Source organism: Rhinolophus hipposideros (assembly GCF_964194185.1).
Source record: "Rhinolophus hipposideros genome assembly, chromosome: 13".
NCBI lineage: Eukaryota > Metazoa > Chordata > Mammalia > Chiroptera > Rhinolophidae > Rhinolophus > Rhinolophus hipposideros.
Window position 1 is genome coordinate 74,680,268 of NC_138059.1, and position 25,706 is coordinate 74,705,973.

At 48.3% G+C, this 25,706-nt stretch overlaps 1 protein-coding gene across 2 annotated transcripts in view; it reads right to left on the reverse strand.

Moving 5' to 3' along the window:
- MMP16 (matrix metallopeptidase 16) overlaps positions 1 to 25,706 on the reverse strand; it is a 154,393-nt gene that overhangs the window by 23,284 nt on the left and 105,403 nt on the right. For both annotated transcript variants that reach the window (XM_081070079.1, XM_081070078.1), the window contains exons 5-6: positions 20,810 to 20,971; positions 18,785 to 18,996 (exon numbers count right to left, since the gene is read on the reverse strand). In XM_081070079.1, coding sequence (XP_080926205.1) covers positions 18,785 to 18,996; positions 20,810 to 20,971 — 374 coding nt within the window. The remainder of the gene's footprint in view (positions 1 to 18,784; positions 18,997 to 20,809; positions 20,972 to 25,706) is intronic.

Genomic DNA, 25,706 nt, shown 5'->3' on the forward strand with positions numbered 1-25,706 from the left:
TCCCTGTGTGCATTCCCACGGCATTCAGTGTAGTGGGCACTGAAGCCCCATGACGTGACCTGGGCAGAATCCCAGAGCTTGACGGTGCTCTGCAGTGTTACTTCAGAGTCTTCTCCAATTAATCGGTCACATTATTGTTCCGCAGACCACCCCCACTGCTTGGACAGAGAGTCACCGGCTAAAGGACTGCGGACAGCAGAGCAGAAAACCAGCGATGAGAACACACCGCACAGAAACAGTCCTCAGGACTGTGCTGTAAGCTCTGAGAGAGAGGAGGCGGGGGCCCCAGGGCAACGCGCCCCAGGCACACTTGTTTTCTTTCAGAGGGACACCAAGTTACTCGTCAACAAATTAGAAGTCAGAGGTCTGTGCAGAATTAGAGGTTTGCTCCTCAGAGACGAGGGCGGAGGGGGCCGAGAATTCCCCAGAAACTAGCAAGCGAAGGCCCTGGGAGATCCCTCAGTGACTGGGGCTCAGAGGTCAGCGGCAGGCGTTGCCACAGCAGGAGCGGCCGAGTCTCAGTACCGGGCACGACTGCTTCATGTGACGGCTCTTGGAGACACGCTTCACACAGGGGTTTAGCTACCTGTGCAGGGAGGTCAGAGGTACCGCCTGCCCTGCCCTAAGCTCTGTCCTCACAAGCCACAGGACGTACGACCCGACAGACGGGGCTCCCGGGAGAGGGGACATCCCGCACCCCGTCCTGGGCCCGGGAACGCTCCCCTTACTGGCCCGGGCCTGCCCACTGAGAAGAGTATGAGAAAGCGCTCCTCAGCAAGGGCTGTCGGCTACTTGATAACTTAAACATCACTTGTGTATTAATGGTTATAACTACAACACGAGTCTTCATCACCCATTTTTATAGGAATTTACAAAATACGCATCGTCCCCTTCATCCCCAAACTAAAGCTGAACACTGAGAAGAATGAGGACGACAGCCTTGCTAATACTGAAACGATTACTAGCTTTGGTGATTTGAATACGTCTCGTGTGACCCAGTTCATACAAAACTAACATCTACCACGCAGCGCCGACCACGTATACTGAGCTCAAGCTGCCAACCTGAAACAGCAAAAGGGGTCTGTACTGTTTCCGGAAGATCTGAGCGCTGGGAGAGTCTCGTTGCCTTTTTCCTACTAACCTCCCAAAATGCACGTCTCACCTACAGGAACTCCACTCTGGGGCTCAGTGAGCATTAGTATGTCCACAGCCCATTTCTGAAGTTTGTTGTTTTGTTTTTAAGATTAGCAGCAATCAATCATCACAATGAAATAAAAGACGAATTTGTATGATAAAAAATCAGCTATTTCCTACAGTTAATGACCAATAAACAACATAGATCACCTGTTGCTTTGCAACACTTCTTTGCCGTCATTCATTGTTGTTCAATACTTTGTGGCTGGCTCTCTCTATACAACACCATAAATTCCTACTTTCCCTCCAGAAGATCCTCACAGGTATTTTTCTTCCTCAATCAGATTCTGTCACTGCTGTGTCTTACTAGTTAGAAATCGTGGACATTATGAATATGAACACAAAACCCATCAGGGGACTAGAGGCTTCTGCTCACCCATTTAATAGCTCAGTATATTGTTCTGGTTCAATTCGTCCCTACAGCGAGTGTCACACCGTCACCTCCACAGCCACAGAGGACAGAAGACTGCATGTCAGCCTGTGCCACGGAAGACACAGATGTGTAGAGCGGTGGCGGAAACGTGACCAATTTGTTATAAATACACTGTATCTAAGACACCCTTTCAACCAATGCATTACAACTCTAGACAGAAACATTCCGGTTTTCCCTCTTGTTAATATTCTAAAGGCTTGGCTTCAGAAGTTTAAAGAAGTAATCAATGTATATGGACTGAAGACACTGATAATTATTAAAAATCAATCCTCGAGGTCTGCTCTGTCAGTATGGTAAGCATTAGCCCCACGTGGCTGAGACGGTGCAGAGGCGTCTGTGTTTCTGGAGCTGGGCTTTGGCAGAAACATGACAGGTATTATCAGGAACCTGGGTGTCTGCACCGCCCCTCATAGCCCCCACTCTCAGAAGCAAACACTTAGCGTTCTTTAGCTGCGGGGCTAACTGGAAAGTTCTTCCCTGGTATCCTTGCACTGCGGGCTCCTTTCGCGGTGTGAACCCCAGCCAGCCTGCCACCCTGCGGGGGGCACCTCGGGAACCCAAAGCACAGCAGCCCGCCCACCGGCCTCCACCACCAACGTCTGCCGTCTCCTGTCCCACTGCACTGCTTGCTGGCCTCTACACGCAGGTGTATTTATTTGATTGCTGACTGTCCCCTCCTTCAGTCAAATGGAGCTCCTTGCAGGACAGGATTGTGCGGTGTCCGTGGAAATATCCCAGATCCCAGAGGCTGCCAGGCAAAGGCAGACACCTTGTAAATATTTGTCACATGACTAAATCAATGAACACGCTGGGCAAGAAATGGAGATTAAAGCTATCCATGGTAGAAATACACATTTGTGACACAGGAGGCGTCTTTTCAAGTAAAACAAAAAAAATTGCTTTTCTCTCCTAACTTGATCTTTGTGCTCAACGCTCTCCAAACTTGGTATCTGGATTACAGCAGCTTTTAAGTCCCATATTGCGCACGTCAGTACCTCACGGAGGGGAACTGAGAACGGGCCTGTACCAGGGGAGACCGGCTGGCTGCAGCGTCACCCACTCCAGAAACGCCGGCGCCTCTTGGGGAGACGGGGTGGACGCACTTCTGCTGAACAAGGACAAGCGCTTGGGAGTCTCAGGCCCTAAGTCTCCTAACGAAGCCCAGCGCTGGTGGAAACTTTGAGAATGGGTGGTTTTGACTGTATGTTGTCTGGAGAAGGGGGAGAAAATAGACAGGTTTCGGTCAGGGGCACTCACACCGCCCGGGAGTGTAATCCTGAAAACAGCATATGTAACCACATCCGACTGTAGCCGGTGCAGCTGTGATACCGGGAGTACAGGGCCATCGGAATCTTCTCCAGTGGCACCGATAAGGACATCCTGCCGCCCCAGACGCAGTATATGGCATGTGCTGCACTTCTGTGGGGCATAAATAACCACGTTTTCCTTCGTGATAATGACAATTGTCACTGTAAATTGATAAGTTGTCATTTTTTCAGCTCGAGCATTAGTCAGGCTTGTGTGGTTGTAGTTTGCTAACCGAGTCCTTTATAGCCTGACCCACTGAGGCTGTGGCCCCACAAGCCCAGGGACGAGACCTCGAAATCTGGGGCTCCCCCACCTGGCCGCCTTCCTGGCCATTTTCACCATTGCCCAGCACAACATGTTTCAGACGTACACCACCTTAATTTTCTTCTGCACCCACATTTTAGCTGTTCTTTGCATATTTTTTACAAGCGGAATTTAATGCGAAAGTTAAAAAAAAGTTAAGAAAATAACACAAATGATTGGTGCTGTTTTACAAATGCCCCAAAATAGCATTTTCACAGCAGAAGGGACACCCTTTGGGTCCCTACCTGGATGGGGTCACGCCGCTTCAGAAGCATGTGGGTGACAGTGGAACACAAAACACAACCTTAAACGGCGTTTTCCCCTCTATTTCCAAGTATGCACTAGCAGTTTCAATGATGCTATAAATGTTTCATGTTTGAAATACAGAATTAAAGGGCTTTAGGAAAATATCCTCTCCATGCCTGTGAGAGTCTGCCCAAATGCACACCGGCTCTCACTTTGAAACGAAGAACCTACCGTTTATTTAGTATAAGGCAGGTCTGTCTGGGGCCCTACCGAGGTGGAGTGTGTTACTGGAAATAACAGAAAGAACTCTTTATTTCACGTGTAACATAAGAGCATATTGTGGCTCTCCAGGCAGCACCACAGTCTCCTTTTAATGTAGGATAATTACATTCATTTCTTTCCCCCAAACATGCTTCAGTCTAAAACAACTATTCTGTGGTGTGTTTCTGGACACAACCTAACAGAATCTTTGTAAATAGCAGATACACGCAAGATAACTACAGATTCTACTGACAAATGTTATTCCTACCAAAATGATTTATTAAGATTATTTCTGTGCTACTATTAATGTGTGGACTATTTTATAATGAAATTATGATTTTCTGAAATCCTTGATAGTTTTTAGAAGAGTGTAAAACCAATATTAACTGATGATATGGTTAACTGATTTTTAAGTAACATTACTTGTAATACCAAATAAGATAGTTTATTGTTTTATTTTCAAAATTGCGTATTGACCAAAATTGTAAAACAAGAGGTAACCTAAAGAAACAGTACATTTCTTCCTCTTGCTATGTTCTGAATGTTCTGTAGTTTACGCAGGCCAGACCCAGGGTTTAAAAAGGTCTCTTTATTTTTATAATTTATGAAACTGGGACCATTGCAACACACAGCTCTCAAGGAAACCAGAGGGGTGGGCTGAGACCAGCAGCACATCCCAGAAAACGTGTCTCCAGGCCCAGCACCCAACACTTCAAAACCGTAATTTCAAGCTCAAGTGCCAGCAGTAGGAGAGCGTCCATCTTCTCTCCAGGCCCCCGAAGCCCCGCGCCCCTCGTACACGCGGCGGTTAACGGGTTTGGCTTGGCGTGTTATGCAAAGCCTGTCCACGTGCCGACGTGAAAGGGCCTGTGAAAGCATGTCAGCCCCTTCGGAGACGGCCTGTCAAAAGGGTTTCAGTTTCCCCTCCTTGGCCTTCCTAACCACTGTCAAAGGCTTATTTCATTCCAGGTAGTTTCCATACTATTTAGTGCACAGGGCCTGCAACTGTAATTCAGGGTGGGCCACACAGTCATACAACTACAGGCAGAGCCGAGCAGGCACCAAAGTACAGGGCAGAGCCCGCAGATTTCACGGGACACTAGGTAGGATTTTACTTCCAGTGGTTCTTGGTGGTACCGTGCGGGCAAGGCGACAACTGGCTGAGGGGCTTTAAGAGGAAAGCTCTATTAATTTTGCCTTCAAAATTGCCTTAATTTTTTGCAAGTTTATTGTTTAAGTACTACAATCTGAGACTAAAATGTCCAAGGCATTTTTTGTGCGTGTCATTACATTTTGCCACTAGAGACAAACGCCAACACCACACAGGCGGGAGGCCAGCCTGAGCTCTGGGGTTCTGGTTTTGGTCGCAGCCCCCAGCTTTGGCCTTCTGTGCCTCAGGGCGAGGCAGGCGCCTCTGCGACTTAGTTCTCACCCACGGCACAAGAAAAGGAGGATATCCGAGTGCCTGTTTCAGTGTGGCATCAAGGTGGGGGCACCTGCGGGACACTGGCAACTTTCCAAATGTGCTAAAACTAAGAGGCAAGTTCACAGGAACAGCTATCCTCATTACAAATATTTGCAAGACGAACAACAACAACAACAAAGCCCTTCCTGATGAATCAGCGAGCACTGTTGAACAGCGGTTTTCTGCTCTCACAAAATGGGCCTGAAAGCTGAGTGCAGCCCTTGAGCATGCATGTCTGCCTGATTAGCTAATGAGCCCGTGAAAGGTAAGCGTGTCCCTGAAAGCGTCTGCTTGAAAAACAGTGTCAGGTCGTTAACTGAGCATTTAAGACACTTCCCAAATCACGGATTATCCAGAATTCTTTCCTTATGTAATACTGACTTAATTTTTCCCTCCGAAGCTAGGGGCCAAGCTAGACATTGGGAACAGAGTGATAAACCAGAGAGTGGTATAGAACAGTATACAAAGGCCAACGGAGCCGTCCACCCTTATGCACACAACACCTGGTTCTGTCTCCCAAGGCTCTAAAACGCTACCTGAGGGCATTTCTGAGCTGCCCCCAAAGGCACAACCGGTCAAACGCTGTATTTACACTGTTGTAGGACACTCAGTGCCCAGGTCTATGCTCTCCTACCCAAACTTCTAAAACCCCCACAGCTTCAAGGGTGCAAGTTGCTCCTTGAGCTTGGAACAAACTGACTTGGCAGAGAGCCTGACGTGAACCAGCGTGAGGATTTTAGAGTACTGAGGCTCGGAACTGGTTATAAGTTTCAATGAAGAACTGTGAACGGGTTTGATTACGCCGCTTCCCTGGGGCTTCACGGAAGTAATGTTCAATACATTGAATTATTGATTTAAAACTTCTCAAAAAGTCATACTTGGCCGTGTATTAAAATGGAACCAGAACTTCAGTGCCCATATTTCAAATTCAAATGTGACTGGTAAAGGCATTTTGAACAAAACTGAGAATTTCATTTCCTGCTTTCTTGTTTCTTTAGAGGATCACTGTCATTTTTGTTTTGTGTCTTTCGGTGTTTCCAAAATGAACAATGAAAACAAAACTGGTCTAAAACGCAAGGACTGAAGTTCCTGGTCTCTGTCAGAGGCCTTGGGTACCTACTGCGCTGCAGACAGAGGTCCCTCCGGAGACAGCCCTGGTGGGAGGGAAGGGGGTGGGACCTTCGCCCCAGCAGGCAACGGGGGCGGGGGCTGGAAAACACGCAGCCCCCTCTGCGAAGCCACAGCCTCTTGTAGCAAGTGCGCCCCAAATGTGGAGCGTGTGACTGTGTGTGGTAATTTTCAAATTTCCCAGCCAGACCAGACCCATTCGCTCGTCACTAGAAACATAAGAAAACTCCCTCACATTATAAATTCTGACTTTAAAAACACTGAAAGTGATCATGTGTCTTGCGCCCAGTAGGGCGGTCTTACCTTAGTCTCTGAAATCGGGCATCTGGCCCCCACAGTGACAATTCCTGTGGTCGGGGAGCATTGCCTGGAAGGGGAGCGTTACTGTGGGAGGGGGGCGTTACCAAGACACGCTCTGCCTCCTCGTGTCGATCCCGGCCCCTACACACACACACACACACACACACACACACACACACACACACACACCCTCACCACCCCCTCCACGTTGCAGTTCTCCTATTTGAGGTCACCTGCTGTAGCCCTTTCAGTGGCATGTCTGCTCGTTTAACCTCCTGATGAGTTTTGATATACTGAATCGGGGAAAATGTTTCATGATTTTAGCTTAAATTTTTAGTATTTGAAGGAAAAAACCCTTATTTTCAAGTTAAATCAGAATGCGACTTATGTCGATCAACAGTAAAGAAACTGCCAAAGGCCGTTTCTATGTCCGATTCATGCTACTCGAACATTCAAACTATGGGAGCAGCCCGGGGCTGGCAACAGGGGGACTCCCCACCCTTCCACTCTGAAAATGAGAATGAATTGTGGGGAAACCCACAGATCAGTTTCTAAAGAACTACCAAGCTTTGTTCAGATTCAAGGAGGCATTTTTCAAAAAGGTGAATTTAAACTAAAGAACGTGAGTTCTTGCCGACTTCAGGATGTTTGGGGAACTTGGACATCGTCACATTCCTAGAGGTAGCCAAACTGTGCAGCTAAGGACCGGGCCGCCCAGGCCACCACCGCCAAGGAGCCCACGCCGACTGCAAGGGGTCGGCTAAGTCAGAGGGATGGGCCACACAGGCACCCTCACTTCTCACACCGACCCCAAGTGCAGAGGTCCCCACAACCACCCTTAAATCTGAAGGGCTCCGAAACCTCACTGACAACTATTAGATTAGGGTTAATGCTTCTTACAGGGAGAGAATACAGATCCCAAACCAGCCAAAGCACTCACAGGGGGACATGTCGCAGTGGCACCATGTCCTCAGGGCAGCGCCATCCTGGTGGCCCTGTGACTGCTCAGTGTCTGGGTCATGTGACACCACACGCCCATGCCCCCAGCTGAGCTAACTCAGACTGGGTTCCCCGGCAGCCACCCCGCCCTGAGCAGACGCTGCTCTCAGGTCTGACCAGGAACCTCCCCATGGCCAAGGTGAAGGCCAGACCGCCTCTGGGCCACTTCTTCACAGCTCCGCGAGGACCAATTTCAAGGAAAACGTATGTAACCACAGACTTAAAATAATAAAACCACCTAAAACCAAACACCTAATTGGAAATGCTTCACATGCACTGACTTTTAAGAAAAGGAAAGCAAAATAGAAAACACCTTTACTGCCCATACTTTGTAAATGAATTTTCAACTAAACTTGTGAAAATTTGAGATGTTGAAAGAATTATGCCCGTTATTTTGCTCTCATTCTATGAATAATAAATATGTGGATTCTTAATAATGAATCTTTTAACCATCACCATAATCAGAGCAAAATAAATGCCCCTGTTATTTTAATACTGAATTTTTCTTAGCGCTGACATAAGGGAGCTACCGTGATGACTTATCTCCTATTTTCACAAACTCTAACTCAGAGCATGGATCCCGGCACGCAGTCTCCACGCGCATATTCAGAACTCGAGTCATGGAACTTGTTCTACATCCTCGACTTGATCTTGTCTTCGTGGGACCAGTAGGGAAACGAGGTTAATTCACACAGCACAGACATCCTAACGAGTTCACGAGATGGCATGGAAGTTGCAGGACCCAACACAAGGCTCAGCATTACCCTTCGGACAGTAACTGCCCCGGCAGAGGACAACTCGGAGATGCTGTCTGTCCCACAGGACTTCAGGACGACCAGCGGTTTGTCGGGGCGCATGGGCGGCCAGCTCGGCCCCCAGCTCCTGCCGCCACAGCGCCAGCTTAGTTTCTGACCAGGGGCGGCTGCGAGCACAAGCTTCACCAGGGAGGGGGTGCAGCACGGGGACACACAGGCCCAGCCACTGTCCCAGGGGACATGCTCCCGCACACACGACGTCCTATGCTTCAGCAAGGCACATTCAGCCTAGGATACAGCTTCCTCCTGAGGCAAGTTTCAGTAAATACCGATCTTTCCATCCCAGTGCTCTGCTGGTTCTCATCCATTGCCAGGCAGGACGGCCTCCTGCTATCTGGCCCTCTCTGACCCCCACGTCAGAGCCCTTGACACGCACGAGCAAGACCATTTTTTTCTTTGTTTCTTTTTTGTTACTTACCCGGTGCCCTGTGAGGGCCGGCATCCAGCCCGCCACCCCTGGAGCTGCAGTTCTCAGAGCTCCTTCGTCCTGACCCTCAGCCCCTACCTGACAGCAGGGGGTCCGGGCCCTCTCACCTGTCAGGAGCCCACATCCGCTTAGGATTTCTCCGGAGCTCTGTCCCCTGCTCTGTCCCACCCGGTCACTCCCAGGCATCTGCGGGCAGCTAAGCGGCCTGCAGAGCAAAGCCGCGGGCTGCTGGCATGGCACAGCCGATCCTCGGCGACCTGGTCCCACCCGAGTGTCTCCAGCCTCGCATCTCAGTTTCTTGCCTCAATGTCCACAGAGCTCCACTGGCTCCCGATGCATGACCCCCTTCCCAGCACCCAGCGCGGCTAACGTGCTGTGGTTCTCAGGGGCACAGGTACGAGAGCCTCCACACGTGTGGTTCTGGTCTGTGGCCCCAGCACCCGCACGGCTGGGGCCTCACGCATCACAGTACACGGCAACGCCTCGTGCCAGTCCGGTCACTGGTCTCCCCAAGGGTGAGAACGGGGTCGCCCCGTGCCATTTCCTTCTCAGCATCCAGCTGCTATTTGCTGGCCATCAAACTCGATGGAATTAAAGAATAAACAGGGTGAATAAAAGAGCGCAGGCGTAGGTTTCTTAAGAGCGAGGACTGTCACAGCCTGCCTTGCAGTCTCTTCAGTCACATGGAGCTTTGCAGGTGACCACACTGTCACTCTGAGGGCAGCAACAGCAGGGGCTGGAACCACCCTGTGCTAAGGGCCTTCCAGGGTTTGCTGAGCTCACAAACCACGTTGTGACAGCCCTGGCACTGTGTAAATTTACAGCACACTCTGAATTAATTGCCACATAGCTTGTCATTTGCACGATTTGAGAGTATTTCTATAGTGAATGGAATACGTTTTCGCCACGGTGCCCACCAAATGGCACGGCTGCAGATGAGCAACACACGAGCTTGATCACTGAGCCGTTTGTGCTTGAGATCAATGCACAGCGGGCACAGACCCCCATCTCCCTGGGCGGCCAGGTCCAGTCACATCACGGAAACGGGTCCCTGTGATTCTGAACGAGCCCAGGCTCTGTCACAGCCTTAGGGAGACCCCCATGCTCACACTCATGCTTCCTGACACCTTTGTTTTGTGAAATAGCAAGAGCGTCCCCATCAACATACCACAACCTTCACAGGGGTCACGCCTTTGTAACGCCCCTGCACGTTGAGCTATGAAATGTATAGACATTGGCACAACAGTACACATTTTGGGAACCCGTTACAATGCCATCACTCTATACTTTGCCTAACGTCATTTTCTATCATTTCTATGCCTTGTCAACACACATACTTGAAACAATGCACTTCATCATACATAAAATGTTGTATTGCATTATTTTCTTGTGTATACGTTATAATCATGCCTCATTCTTTCCCACATTCTCCAAAATTAAACGTTCAAATGACTGCGTTCCACCCCACGGGGCGGACTTTCTAACGACGACCACACCCCGGCCAATGCAGATTGCTGGCAAATCGTTTCTCTCCTGGCGAGAAAGCTGCAGTGGCACCATGCTCATTTTAGCTCTACTTCATTTTTTCAGCATGAATTACCCCACATGGCTTATTTTCTGGAATCTATGCACATTTTCCTGTTTACTGTAAAACATACTAATGCTGTAGTTTAAACCTGAAATATTTTCAATCTTACTCATTCGCTATAGTTTCTTGAAAATAACTATGTAAATAACCAATACACACACACACACACACACACACACACACATACACACACACACAGCTCTGAAACTTTAAAGTCATATAAGAAGCACATATAGGAGAATAAACAAAGCTGTCAGAACCTCCTGAATGGAAGTTAAATGTAGAAAAGAAAGAGTTAGGAGCAAAAGCAGTGGTCATTTAATAAATTACTTATTGAATGGGGCCTACAGACCAAGTATTACTAGTTAAGTTTAATCCTGAGACATTTTTTTTTTAATGTCAAGAAAGTTACTTTCCAATTATGTAGTCTAAGTGCTTATTAGAAAAGCGGTATTCCAATTTTTTACTATGGCTCATAACCCCTTTCTTAACATTGCTAATAGTCGTATTTTTTTCCTGTAATTTTCACGGAATTTTGAAGTAGACTGTCACATAATTTGCAAATAATGGTAGTTGGCCTCTACTTAGTTTTAAATATTTACACATGTAAGACCCTTTTACAACAGATAAAATAAATGGGTGCTTCTAAGAAATTCTGAAGCGCTGGCTGGATGTTTAATCGCTTCACAGAATCCACAAAGCACAACAATCATCACAGGATGTAGTGAAAGTTTATTTAAGGAATGGAAAGCCCGAATCTCGTCTGTGCTTTACAGAAATGGGACAGGTCCAAGTGGCAGCATCACAAATGCCAAATATGGAGGAAAAGTAAAAAACGTGCTGCTTTCAAAACTTCTGAAATAAAACAAACTGCTTTCTACGTGCAGCAGAAACCTTGGACTGAACTCTGCTTACTAATCTTGCATTTAGGTTCAAGTGCTCTGAACCCTGGAGTGTGAGTCCAAGCACTTTCTATGTAAAAATCTCAACATATAGAGTATGACAAAGATGTAACAAGAAAAAGCATGTTTTGACACTGAAAATATTTAGATTATTAATAATTCCAGAATAGGAAGATTAATATTGCTCTGGAACAAAGGGTTTTTCAAATTAGCTCACAATTAACATACGTTGAGAAGATGTTTTGCATAAACTACATAGAATTGCCCTGTTCACTTTATAAATTTATGTCAAATAACAAGTACATGATCAAATGCATGTTAGTCTCCAAAACATACACTGTCTTCATACATGAGTTTCATTTATAATATTAACAAAAAGAGTTTTACTGAATCCAAAACCAGAGCTCAAATATACATACTTAAAACATTCCAAGTCACCCCAAAATAAAATGACTAGCGAGGGAACTGGAAAGCCAGGTGACTGAATCCATTCTACCGGCCACTTGCACACTTGACTCCACATGGCAGCCGTCAGGAAATGGCTATCAAAGAATCTGAAGGCTTCCAGGAGTAAATCTTAACCCGAACTGAATACAAATAGTTTGAAAGTCACTACCTATTGACATGAAAATGCAGTATTGCATGTGATTCTAACGGCTTCCTTAAACGTTTCCCTAAAATCGTTGCAAGACCAGGATTCTGTCCTACTGTATGAGGAATGTTTACTTAACACCTTGCTTCCAGTCTTAGCGGTCGCTGCCTGTGTCTGATGTGAACGGCCCCGATCAGGTCCTGTTACCGTGAGCGGGCCGGGCTGCTGACAGTCCGTTACGCGTGGCTCCGAGTATGTCCAGTCTCCTGGCTGTGTACTGTCCCCAACTATACTTTGTCTGGAAAACCCTTTTCGGATCCCCTACCAACAGAATGTTGGTATCCACTTCCCTGAGTAAAATGCTATGAACGCTAACAATACGCCCCTCCATCCCTTCCCCTGACACCTTCAGAATTAGAGCCATTTTCTGTGAGCTTTATTCAGCTCAAAGTGATTTTTCCAAATCATTTCCAACAGCGAGGGGGATTCGAGTTAGTGAATACACTGAGTAAGTCCGATGCAGCGTCTGGCTACGGAACGGCTCCCACTTCCTGCGCTCCCTGCATACCTGTGACACAGGTTATCAGCCATCACACAGATGAGGAAGTGAGCTCAGAGACTTTTAACTAGTATTTACTTCCTGCCACGGGCTGTGCGCTGTGCGGTCCAGCAGCAAACGCAAGTCCCGGGACCCACAGAGACATACGTGTGGCTGGAACTGAGTGAGGAGAAGTGAGCTGAATAAGAGGGACGACATCAGCGAGGCAGAGTGCAACGGCTGACCTTGTGGCCTCCTGGGCAACTGAAGTACACGTGACCTTTTGTTCCACCTTTACTCATGTGCTGCTGACAAATAAACCTTCTGCGTGTTTAAGGTACAGCCCGAAGCTTTGACAGAAGCACACACTGTGAAATGATTATGGCAATCACACTAATCAACACACCCATTCCTCACCTAGTTACCAAGGTGAGAACATGTGGTGAGGACACAGACCTATTCTCAGCTAATTTCAAGCCAGCAATCCATCCTCACTACAGTCGTCTGCCGTGCGTTAGTCTCCAGCACCTGTGTGTCTGGTAAGTGTGCGCTGTACCCTCTGACCAACACGCCCCACTCCCCGGCCCCTGGGCACCACCACTGCTCTCGGCCACTGAGAGTCTGACTGCTCACACTCCACATACTCATACGAAACCATGCAATATCCTTCTGTGTCGGGCTCATTCTGCCTACGTAACGTCCGCAGGTTCATCTGTGTTGTCACAAAGGGCAAGAACTCCTTTTTGTGTAAGACTGGGTGACAACCCCTGTATGCACACTCCACAGGTCAGGCTGAGTGACACCCACTGCATGCACCCACCACGTCTCCTTATCTACCATCCGTCCACAGACACTGAGGTTGTGTCCACTTCTCACTGTTGTCAAAACGCACAGGGAGCATGGGTTGCAGAGACGGTGATTGCACTTCCTTTGGACAAACACCCAGCATGGGTTTGTCTGATAAGGACCTTGGCTTTGCTCTGAGTCAGACACTGGAGGGTTTTTGGCAAAGCAGACGTGACGTGTGTTTTCACAGGATCGCTCCGTGTGCAGGACTGATGATGGGATGGGGGTCAGGGCGAGGGAGGGAGCGGGAGAGCCCATCGGGGGACAGCGTCACGGGAAGCGGGAAGGGACAGTGCCTTCGGACTGCAGCAGCGGAGGGGAGAGAAACGGCTAGACTCCAATGTCTCTGAAGGTTCAGACAACTGACGTGGCTCCACCTTTTAGAATGCATTCATTTCCCGAATAAATGGGAAGAGCTACCCTTTTTTAGATGGAAGGAGAGAAGCAGGCGGAGCAGGAGTGTGAGGCAGTTTGGGAGCCCAGTTTTAAGTGTGCTGAATTTGGCCTCTGGGTGGGGAGGTCGCGTGCGAAGCTGATCAGGTACCACTCCTGCGCTTTCTCACTCACTTCTCTACACACACAGGTCTGTGTGTGACCTTCAGAGCTGACCGACACACCTCCCTGGTGCTGCTGACACCCGGGGCCTCCCCGTGCCCAGCGGCCACACGGCGTCTTGGGAAGTCACCACATGGACCCACGGTCGTTTCTACCCCTTAGTGACCCTAGAGTTGAAACAGAGAAATATGCAACAAGGGGAAGAAGTGTTTAAAACCGAATAAAATAAATGAAAGGGTAAACCTCGGTCCATGGGGAGACTTTCAGCACAGAATGAGAAACAGGTGACATTGAAGACCAAGAGATAATATGCCACTGAATAGAAGTGTCAAAGTTCAATTGTGAAGAGGTTAATACAAAGCACATGATGGAAATATAATTGAGACAAAAACTTATACCTCTAAAGTATCTTTTTCCATGAGCATCTCTATTCTCTCTCTCTCTCTCTCTGAATTAATCAATCAATCAATCAATCAATAATCAATCAGTCTCTGTCATACAAAAATCTCTTATTTTATAAAATAGAACCGCCATCTCGCAGAGGAAATGGGGTCCTGTCCAGTGCTCACTGGGCTTGGCCCGTGGGCCACCATTCAGCTACTGTTAGCAAAGGCCGAGTCTGGTCAGCAGCCAGATGGAAGCGTTCCTTTTTATTTCTGCACTAAAAGAACTCCAGGTGTTGGAAACAGTTGTTTGTTTTGTTGTTCTTTTCTCTGTATGCTTGGCTTCAGGAAGAATGTCGTTACCACTGCATTCTTTTATAGACAGCAAAATATTGTGTTCTGAAGTGTATTCGGTACAAGTTTGGCTCATCCTGCTTTCTTTCACACCACAGAGTAACTAAATATTGAATGATTGTATCTCGTAACGCAAAGGAACTCGGAGAGTTTTCACTGAACAATCAGACGTCTCAGCTCAGTCTGAACCGCGGCTCCAGGAGACACAGCTGGCACTCTGAGGCACGGCTCGTAAGAATCACCTTCTCTAAAACAAGCACAAAGCTTCCTTTGTTACTGCGATTTTGTTCCAGTTCCCGGCATTTGTTTTGATTGCCGCTGCCTTGCTTTAGGTCGGTTCCATTCCCCAAAGACTGTGAAGCTGCATGGAAGGCTTAGCTCTCTCAAGCGTAAGGAAGGGATGTTATTCATACAGGACATACATGTGACAGTGTGATATGCTCTGGTGGATAGTTTATTTCCATCCCCATAGAGAAATGCACTTCTAAGTGAAGCCACTACACACACGTCTTCTCCAAAAGGCCCAGAAGCGATGGGAACTCCCTTTAAATCAGTGAGGGCCTGGAAAGCTCAGGAAATCAGATCCCCTATGAGGAGGCCTGCTGCCAAAAAGACTCATGTTGAAACTCCTGTTACAAAGAAAGGTGCCTTTCTCATAAGAAAATAATAGTGCCTGATGATATTAGCTTTCACTTATGTCGAGATCTCCTTATTTATTAAAAATCACACAAGAAGGACTTAAGTAAATGCCACTCATGGAAATCTTGGGCAAGGAAGAGCCCACTGGCTGAATGGAATACTCTCAGTCACGCCACCTTGGCCAATCACTGCTGTAGAAAAAGGACACTGGTTATAGTTTAGTTCAATAACTGCGGCGTTCATGAACCCAAGCCCAAGCGAAGCCCACAGGAACCAAAACTCTATTCCTGGGTTTTAGCAAAAGCATCGCTCTTTCCTAGACAGCACGATACTCTGGTACATGTCACATCAAATCCAAATCTGATTATCCAATAAAGGAAACAGAGCACTTTGCCAGTCACAAAGTATATGAAATCCGTATTTTCAAAGGACAGCCTCTGGTAGATGGATTCTGCTCTGAAGAAGTTTCTACACCCCAGGAACACCTCAGAGTGAGAAACAATCAGACAGAAGATACAAGCATGCCACCTGAGTGTGGAGAACAAATACGAACCCATTGGAAGGAGGTTCTGGGCTGAAGAACAGTGGGGGGCATGGAGGCTGTGGGTAAAGCCAAGTCCAGACGAATGTGTGTAGGGAATCTATGGTGAAGAAAAGGGGAAAACCCAGTAATGCTGGTGAGAACGAGCTCAAAGAGTGGGTGACCTTAAAATATGCTTGACTAAGATGACCATGAAGAGCATGGAAAGGTGCAGGCAGGTGTGAGAGTAAAAAGGAGAGGCTGGCGCTGCAGATCAGGCGGGACGACAGGTGTGGGGAAAGGACGGTAACCAGAGGTGGAGGTGGGCCGGGCTCTGCAGGCAGAGAGGGAGGAGATCGGACTAGAAGCCACTGACAAAGGAATCAGGACAGGGGCTCAGGCACGCGGAGGCGTTCCCACCTCCTCCATGGGCGTCCGACCCTGTGTGACGCCCTCAGCCGCCGTCCCCACTGAACCAGAAAGTGAGCTCCGAGGACCCAGTCTCACCGGTTCCGTTCACTGCTACGTTGCCCATGCCCAAGACAGCAACTCAGGAGGAGCCTGAGACACGTTCATTGAATATTTACTATAAAATAGAATTTCAGGTTCAGTTTTCTGTTTGAAACTTTCCCTAATTCTTCCAGGTAGCAAAGTTTCACGTGGGAATCGTTGTGGAGTTAGGTAGACCTGAGTTTAACTCCTGACCACTACCAAACAAGCCTCATAAACCACATGTCCCACTCACTGTGCGGTGTCTCGGCTTTCTTGTGTGTGACAGACTGTATCCGTCTTGTGGTGTCATTGGAAGGCTCGGAGAGCACGAGGGGAGGTGGCGCATACACCCGGCAAGGTTACCTGTGCTGTAAGAGCAGGTACCGCCGGCCACGCTCCTGTGCGGTGACCCGGCCTCCTGCTTCGGAACGACATCCTGTGCCCCTGGGTACATGGCTGGCACGGTGCCTTCTCTCCGCCGCACACTCACTGCCCAAGCACCACCTTCTCTCCCGGGCCCGAGAAACTCCTCGGAGCTCAGCCAAGGCCTCTGTCTCAGTCGAGTCCCTTGAGCTGTTTGAGACTCCTGCAGCTTCTCTGCAAGCCAGGGCTGTGCCTCTGACTCCTGGTCCTAAAGGAACTTAGGTCCACGTTTGCTGTCACTCCTAGGGAACAAGCTCTGTGAAGACAGGGCACTTCCTAGTCACACCCTTGGTGCCGAGAAAACCGCCCTGCCCTTGCGGACTCATGACATGGAAGAGGAAGGAGTACGAGAATTATGACGTCACGTAACACACACTCCGTCAGGCAAGTGGAGATTAAGGAGAATGGAATGCCTACCGGAAGACATCTTCACCAGAAATCATTCTTAGAAAGACAGCAGGGACTAGTGAAAAAGAGAAATTGAATTCAGACAGAGGGCAGACACTCATTCCCGTAGAGAGTTTTGACTAAACATGAGAGACTCCCAGAAGCATTACAAACTAGACACCTGTCTTGATACTGAAGGCTGCGGCTACCGCGTTCTATCTGAGAGCTGGTCTATGAACTTGGTCCCCGCAGCCAGTGGCCACAGCGCCTCACTGTATCACTCGACGGCACTCAGGAAGCTCTCGCAAAGTGGCGAGCCACAGGCCGTGCCAATGGGCATCAGACATGATGACACAGGTCTCCTCAGAGATCAGCGATCTGATTAGAGTGAGGAGAGGAATGAAAAGAAGGCACGCAAACTCAGTTTCACAGCACAGGCTCAGATAGGGTGACACTTGGGTGACATCACTACGATATCAAGGCACGAAGCTGGGATGTTGAACTTCAGCCAAAACAGTGCAAACAAAGTCCTTCCCTTGTCATCTGGTGACTTGTAGAATAGACAGAATATATCTCGTAAGCTTTTTAATGTTACTCTTCGCATCTGAATTTACTAACCTACTTAAATTGAATAGGAGAGATCTAAGTAAGCATCGCATTTACAGAACCCAAAACTCTATTCCTGGGTTTTAGCAAAAGCATCGATCTTTCCTGGACAGCACGATACTCTGGTACATGTCACATCAAATCCAAATCTGATTATCCAATAAAGGAAACAGAGCACTTTGCCAGTCACAAAGTATATGAAATCCGTATTTTCAAAGGACAGCGTCTGGTGGATGGAACATTCTGCATAAGTAGGATTGACTAAACCCATAATTACTTATTGATTTGTGTCCACCAAAAAAGAGAGCACAGTATTTTATTTTTAAATGGGTGGTATTGGGAAAATGTGGTTATTTTAATACTGTAATGCTGGCATAAAACATTTATTCTTTATTCATCTGTAAGATAGGTTTAGCAATACTGATGGAGAAAATTACTTTTTGGTATTACCCTATATTCACTTTTCAATAGGATGTGACTTACTTTAATACACTGTTTATTAGTGTTATTGTCTGAGAACCCAATGACATAAAAAACACATTTAGTTTCAGCTTATAACCTTTAAAAACATAATAAAATAAATTCGGTAGGTACAAATGCCTAAGGAAAAGAGCAACACCTATATGTAAGATCGAAGCACCAGCCTCAGAGAGACTTAACTCAAATGGCAACTAGCCAACCCCAAAGAAAACAATCAGTATCCCCCTAAAACAATGCTCTGTCACGTGAAGCTGCGGGGGTCCCGTGCAGGTGTGCAAACCATAGAGCGCCTGTGAGCGGTTACACGGTTCCAACTGTACTTTTTTATCTGTTGTCAACCAGGGGGGTTCTCTTACCCTCACATTTGCAGGCATTCTGGCTTCTGCCGACATAAATGCATTCCCCAAATAAGAGGGTCCCAGCAATCTCCCGCTAGACATTTAAGCCCAGGTGTGTGTCTATGTTTTAAGATGCTTTTTTTGAACCTTCTGACTGTGAGAGGTCTGGGAAAGTACTCCTGAATGAATGAGAACTGCTTTTCTAAAGCGACGCTGCAGACGCTTGACGTACTGTAAAAATAAAACCCCGTGGCCTCCCTACCTTGAAAACGAACATCTCCCGGCGGAGAATGGCGAGAGTGTTGAAGTCCCCATCGCAGATGTTGGGTTTGGCTCCCGGGTAGGAAGGTCGGCCCGTGGGTGGCCGGGGAGGCTTGGGCCGGTCATTCTTCCGAGGGTCGGCCGGAGGAACAGAGCGGTGTGGGGGCACCGTCGGCAGAGGTCGCGTGGGTGGGGGGGTCTTGTCAGGTGGCCCTTGGGAACAGGAAGACAGCTGTTGGCTCACAGAAGCTGGGACAGTGCCGGATGTCCCAGAGCGCAGGCTGAGTAAGCTACAGGTCGCTGAGGCCGTGTGTGGTCTGGGAATCACGGCGTCTTCCCAGCAAACCGTGGCCGAGGCTGAGAAACCGTGCTCACCACACTAGATCCCGGATCCAAGGAATGAGGCTTTCCTGATTAATTGTTAACAATATTTTTGTATAGCTTCACGATAGTCCTTGTAGGAAAAGCTGCTGTGAAATCTTTTTCTGGAAGTAGGTGGTGTATAAATAATAAATAATCGGAAAGGAACGTAGCATGTGAAGTCCACCAAAGTGAACCCTAGATTTTGATAGACAGTCTATGCAAATATTTCTAAAAGATTAACATAAACAGATCAAAGTTTATTCTACCCTTGGTCTCCAATTATATTTTATAACCTTTCCCGACTTTCCTTATTTTCTTCTACTGAGATGTTTTGATAAATTGCTAGGACAGTGTTTCACGTGAATACAGAATCTAAGATAGCTATTGATTAAAACACCACTAGTCAAAGATTAATGTGAAGAACTGCCTCTAAAAAGAGGGTTCTAAGTCAAGCCAAATTTCACAACACAGTTGGTACCGAGGCAAAACTTCACTGGCCGGGCATTTGCGTCTTTGAAAAGAAACACAGAGCTGCTCTCACTTAATGTTTCGATATGGAAAGAACAATCTTTTCGGACCGTCAGTCTGGACCCCTGGTTCAGGAGGTCCCAGGAAGGAGCCCCTTGCAGTTCCCCTGCGATGCTCTTAGGTACAGGGCCTCACAGCTCTCCCCAGCTCGGCGTCCCCCACATCTCTGTCCTTAGTTTCCCCCAAACAATGAGCAGCACGACAGTGGACCTTATGTTTGCAAATCTATGTGAACCCTGTAAGAGCGCTCACCACTGAGATTGAAACTAAAGAGACTAACGAAGGCAAAACACGTTAGAAACTCAAACTCTGCTACTCAAAAACGCAAGCGACATCTTCTGGGTACTGGATACTAACTGACATCTGGAGAGCAGCACACTCGCAGTGCACGAGGAACGCTTCACTTCAGTAACTGAGTAAAGCTCTTCTCTGTGTAGGAATTACAAATGCCAAGTACCTAACAGTTACACGTCTTCATAACGGTCAGTGGTTCCACTGAGGGAGCCAGGATTAGAGTCAATACGGCAACAGCCTCTCTCCCTTTTGCCTCAATTTGCATGTGCTGACTGGACACCACCAATAAAAACAATTTTGCTGCACTAGAACTTCATTTGACTTTTGCTAATAAACTCAACCAACTGTGACCTGTCACTCTGAGTCCCAAAACTACACCCTTTCCAGGTGACTTAGTTATATCCATCACACAAGGGTGTTTTCTGCAACTTCAAAAGTGATTTCTGTAGGAACATGTGACATCAACCACCATAACCTGAGATCAGTCTGTCAGTTTGCACCAATGTACACTCTATTTCCATTGGTTTTATTCATGTCATATCTATTGTCACCTGAATGGAAACACTACAGCTTATCAGGTCTTTGCTGTAACTATTGGTTTCAACTAAACTTGATTAGAAAATCGTATCCGTGTGTAAGACTGTCCCATAATCTGTCTATTAAGGGACCTGGGCCTGTTGCCAACAGAACCTGACTGATTAAACACTTGCCAACAGGCAACAGGCCCGGTGCTTTCATTGAGGAACCCCCCCCCTTCGACATGTGAGCCCCGTCCCGGAGAAGACCTGGCGGCAGGGCTTCTGGGCTTCCGGGATGAAGCACACTGACGGCGGTGGCTTACCGTAGATCTTCTGGATGCCCTGTAAATCATCGCTGGGCAGCTTGAAGCTGTCGGTCTCCATATACTGGTAGAACGGGGCCATGATGGCGGTGGGGTCGTTGGAATGCTCCAGGCCCAGGGCGTGTCCTAGCTCGTGAACTGCCACGAGAAACAAGTCATTGCCTGTGCAAAGGAGAAGACGAGACATGGATGTCACTGAGAGCCCAGTACAGAAGCGACACAGAGCATACACCCTGCTGCTACCGCCATTCTACCGGAGGAAGAGAGAACATCTTTACTTCAACTATCGCTATGATTTCCACCGGCATTCACCACCAACAAAATCTAACAGGCTATTCTAACAAGGGGGTGCACCTGGGAAGGTGGTGACAATGAAGTCACAGACATGTAGAAACTGAAAAGGAAGAACAGGGGCTAAAAGTTGAAAAAAAGAGCAGAACTACCAGAAGTCGCTGCTACTGCTGCCGAAATCCCCTCTCGATGAAAGAGCACGGGCCGTACGACATCTCACTCTTTCAACATCCACATGGATCCCAATGCTAACAGTGACTCAGTAAAAACTAGAGACCAGAGGGAACCCCTACTTTTACGTAGATGAGAAAATGCAGGTGGACAGGGGACGCGTCTTGTGAAGAGCAAGTCGAGACTGGAACTCAGGGTGTTATTAGTTTTCCTCCTTATATTATCATTTTAAAACTTTTCTTTCTCCATTACAGTCGACACGCAACATTACGTCAGTTTGAGGTGTACAGCGTAGTGATTAGACATTTTTATAACTTACACAGAGACTCCCCCACCCAGTAAGACTGGGCCCCACCTGGCGCCATGCAGAGTTATTACGATATTACTGACTGAGCTCCCTGTGCAACTCAGGCATCACACAGACGCTTGTGCTTACAGGCCGAGGACGTAGGAATACAGTTGTGTAGGCGCTCAGTCGTAACAACTAAGATTCCAGTCCTCGTCCTGTAAATACAAGTTCTAACCAACTCATCGGTAACCGGAACAAAAACTGTGTGTATCTCTGCGTGGCTGCTCCTCACTGAAAACACAGAGGCCCTCCGACCGGTGGTGACTTGCACAGTGACACGCATCTCAGCGCAAACTTGCAGAGACGCTTGGCATGACTGTAGTTAGGGTGCGCCGGTGGCCGCCGGGCATCGTCCACTGCTGTCACGGTAACGACACGCACGAGCGCAGTGCCAGTCCTGCCTGTGTATTTGTGAACGCTGACATTTCAGTTCAGCCACGTGAGCATGAAGCAGTTGGGGCTGTGACACTTCTAAGCGTCCCACTTCTAAGTGCTTGAATATAAATATAAAGGTTCCCACGGTGACTTGTGACAAAGGCAAATGACGTCCTGACCTCCGCGAGTGTCACTAGAAGGAAGCCTCCTCTCCCAGCATTTTCGGAGTGCACTGTGATAGTTCCCTTCCGAGGGGCTGTTTCCCAGTCTGCACTGGTGTGTCACACAAAAACGATGGAACCGTGGGCCGACCAGCCCGTGGAGAGAGCTGCTCTTACACTCGAGGCCCCATCGACCCCACAGGCTGAGTGGTTCACGCCAGCTTGGAACACGTCAGAGGTCCCTCAAACCAACAGGAGTTAAACGGCCTACTCTCAGAGACCTCCTCTCATAGGATTCGTGAAACAGAACCCAAGACAGAAAACTCACACACTGTGCATTACCTTTCATAGCAACGCATTCACCATCTTCATTAAGAGTTTGGGGCCAACTGCGTGGGGCACTTCGAACATTGTACCTGCATCTTCTCCTTTAATTCTCACCACAGCCCCAAGAGTCAGCCACCATTATTACGTCCACTTAAAAAATGAGGGAACGTCCGACGCAGTTTTCCAGGGCAGTGTGGCTGGACTCCACCCCCGCGGTCGCATTCCACACTCACACACACCACCACGCAGCTGTGACGTGTCGTGACCCACAGCGGGTCCTACAACGTGGCCGAGCAACAAGAGCTCTGCTCATGACACCACCACTCAGGACGTTCCCTCGGTTGCGCGCCTACTGTGTGCAGGCACCGATCTGGGCTCTGACGATGCTGGAGCGGACCAATTACAAAGCTCCCTGGTTCCACAGCATCCAGTTCCAATGGGGAGGCTACAAAGAAACAAGGCAGGAAAGGACACCGACTGGATGTTACACAGGTGACTGCCAGGGAGGGGCCATTGGCGCGGAGGAGGGGCAGAAAGGACGTGGAGCCCTGAGCACGCGTGGGACCCTGGGCGGCCTGGCCTGACGCGGGCTCACCGGAAGCTCTGAGCACAGCAGGGACACACTGTGCAAGGGTTGCTGTGGGACTCCCAGCGTGGGGACGGGCTGCAGTGGGGGTGGGGGCCGCAGGGCAGCCAAGTGTTTACACATTCAGAAAGCACAGAGGTGAGCTGCGAGAAAAGAGGAAGGTCACACCCAACACTTCCGACCAGAGCAACTGGGAGAGCGGTCGCTGTTCCCGACACAGAGAAAACCCCAGGAAAAGTGGCTTCCTGGTTGCTTCGTCTGTTCCTGCGAGTGGTGGGTAACATCCCAGGAGCTCATTCTCTGAGTGTTCAGTTAGAGATGGCTTTTCACATTCACCGGGAGACTCGAGCCCATGTATGAACACACATGCGTGCGGCGCTGTGGGCTAGGAGGGGACATTCCGACAGGAGCGCACAGCAGGGTGGAGCTGGTCCCAGCTGGGAGCGGGGCCGGCCAGCCACGCAACAGAGGCAAGGAAGACGAGCAGAGAAAGACAAGGGGCTGTGGGGACATGAGAGGGAAAGGCCGTGACTCGCATGGAACGATTGTCACATAAAGAAGGAAGTGGTGACATTATGGGACAAGGGGGACTGTGACACGGTAAGGCGATAAAATCAATTGAAGATCAACTCGTAAATTCTGATGTGGTCGCAGCATGTTTGCAGCGATGATGGGAGCGAGGGGTGGGTGGGGTGGGTGGTCAGGAGGTTAGAGGGCGGAACGCAGAGGACACAGGTCTACACAGTTACTGGAAAGCAGGAGTGTTTTTCAAGATGCTACTCAGAGTAGAAAAGCCAACACGTAGCTATGGGGACGACACAGGACGCACGTTGTAGTCCCAGGAGAGGCGCGCACAGAAGCAAGGACGGGCGATGGGAAGAGATTTAGGCGTCTGCACGGGACGCAGGGACGTGGGCACTGTCTGCGCGGTGCCCGCGGCCACAGGCACAGGCTGGGGCGAGGCAGGTGGCCACGGGCATTCTCAGACCTACGACCCAACACAGGTTCCAGAGAGTCACCTGCAGAGCCCACATCAGACCTGTTTCTTACGAGGCAGCTTCCTGGTCAGAGTCCCAGAGCGGCTTTACGGGCTCACGTGTCCTTTTATTCTTCCAAAGGAAAAAACCCAGTCGTCACAACCTCCTTCCTCTCTGCCGCGTCCGCTTCCCTTGGAAGCAGGTGCCCTGACGGCGTCCCTGGGACAGCGTGCAGGGTCATTCTGTCCTCCTGGGCAGGGACGCGGGGCCCTCGGTCTCCATCAGCCTCTGGGACCGTGTGGACTTGGGAAGAGACTGCAGATCTCTCACAGGAAAAGGGTCTTTCAGTCACAAATATATATATATATTTTTTTATTTCCCTAATAAGAGGAACATGAAAGACCGAAAAGTAAAGCACAGTAAGAACAGCAAAGGTCGCTCCCTCCCATGGACTGTCCTCCCGGGTAGACCCAGTGTCCCCGGGCCCATTTCCCAGGGGGAGGCATCTGGTCTGGGGAATGACGTGAGGCTCAGGGGAAGTCAGCGGGATGCGGATAAGATCCTATGACCCGCCGAGCTGCCAGGCAGGGCACTTTCAATCAGAAATACTGGCCAAGAGCTCCAGGCAATTCTTCTTCAGATGATTGGCAATAATATAATCAAACCTGACTTGCAGCCACACAACACTTTAAAGGGGGTAGCTCTTCAATGAAGTGCTACCCTGTGGTTTGCATTCCACTAAGAATAAAAGTTGTTGGCACGCAGTGGGTTTTAGACAATTAAAATGCAGCGGCCCCCACCAAAAAAAAAAAAAGAGAAAAAACAAAAACAGAAAACAACCAAAAAAAAAGAAAAAAACAGCCAGAAAAACAAAAATAAAATGCAGCAGCCTTCTCTCTTTCCTTAGACTGAAAACCTGTAATTTATCCTAATTCACGTCCCCTCAGACTTCCCGCTGGGATCACCTGATTTTATCTGCACAGACCACAGAGGACACACCAGCCCCCTCCCCCTTCTTTAGCACAGACACAGTGCTTGCTCCTTGGGCAAGGTTTTTGGTTTTGAGCTTGTGGCATTCAACTGTATCTCTAATCTTCTTTCCTTTGTATATACTCCAACGTGATTTCAGAACACTGAACTGTATATAATGAAAAATAATGCGTTATTTATAATTTCCTTGTCATAATTATGTTTTTATGCTTTGCGCTAAGCTCTTTCTGCCCTCCGTGCATTTTCATATGCTACTGCCTCTGCTGACAACATATCCTGAATGTGAAAAAATGACTATGTAATATTTCATACGTAAAAAGTGCCATAAATAATTCTAACGTTTACCATCCTATAAAGCTACTCGAACACCAGCTCCACTGATCTCTCTAATCTGAGTTTTGTTTTTTGTTTTTAACCTGAGTTTTTAATTTCTCTTTCCCTTGCTTAGATTTTGATATTTTCAGGCACTTGAAATATAAGGAAACTAAATACCCCCCTAATAACAGGTCCTCCAAAAATCAGCAGAGGTTTTCCAAAGCTACACTACTACGACATTTCTAGTTTTTCATTTAATAAGCACCCTAGAATAAACCAATAGAATTAAAATAACTCAGTTCTATGCCAGCAGTGAAAGGAGACACCCAGTGTAATAATCTGCAAGGCCACTTTC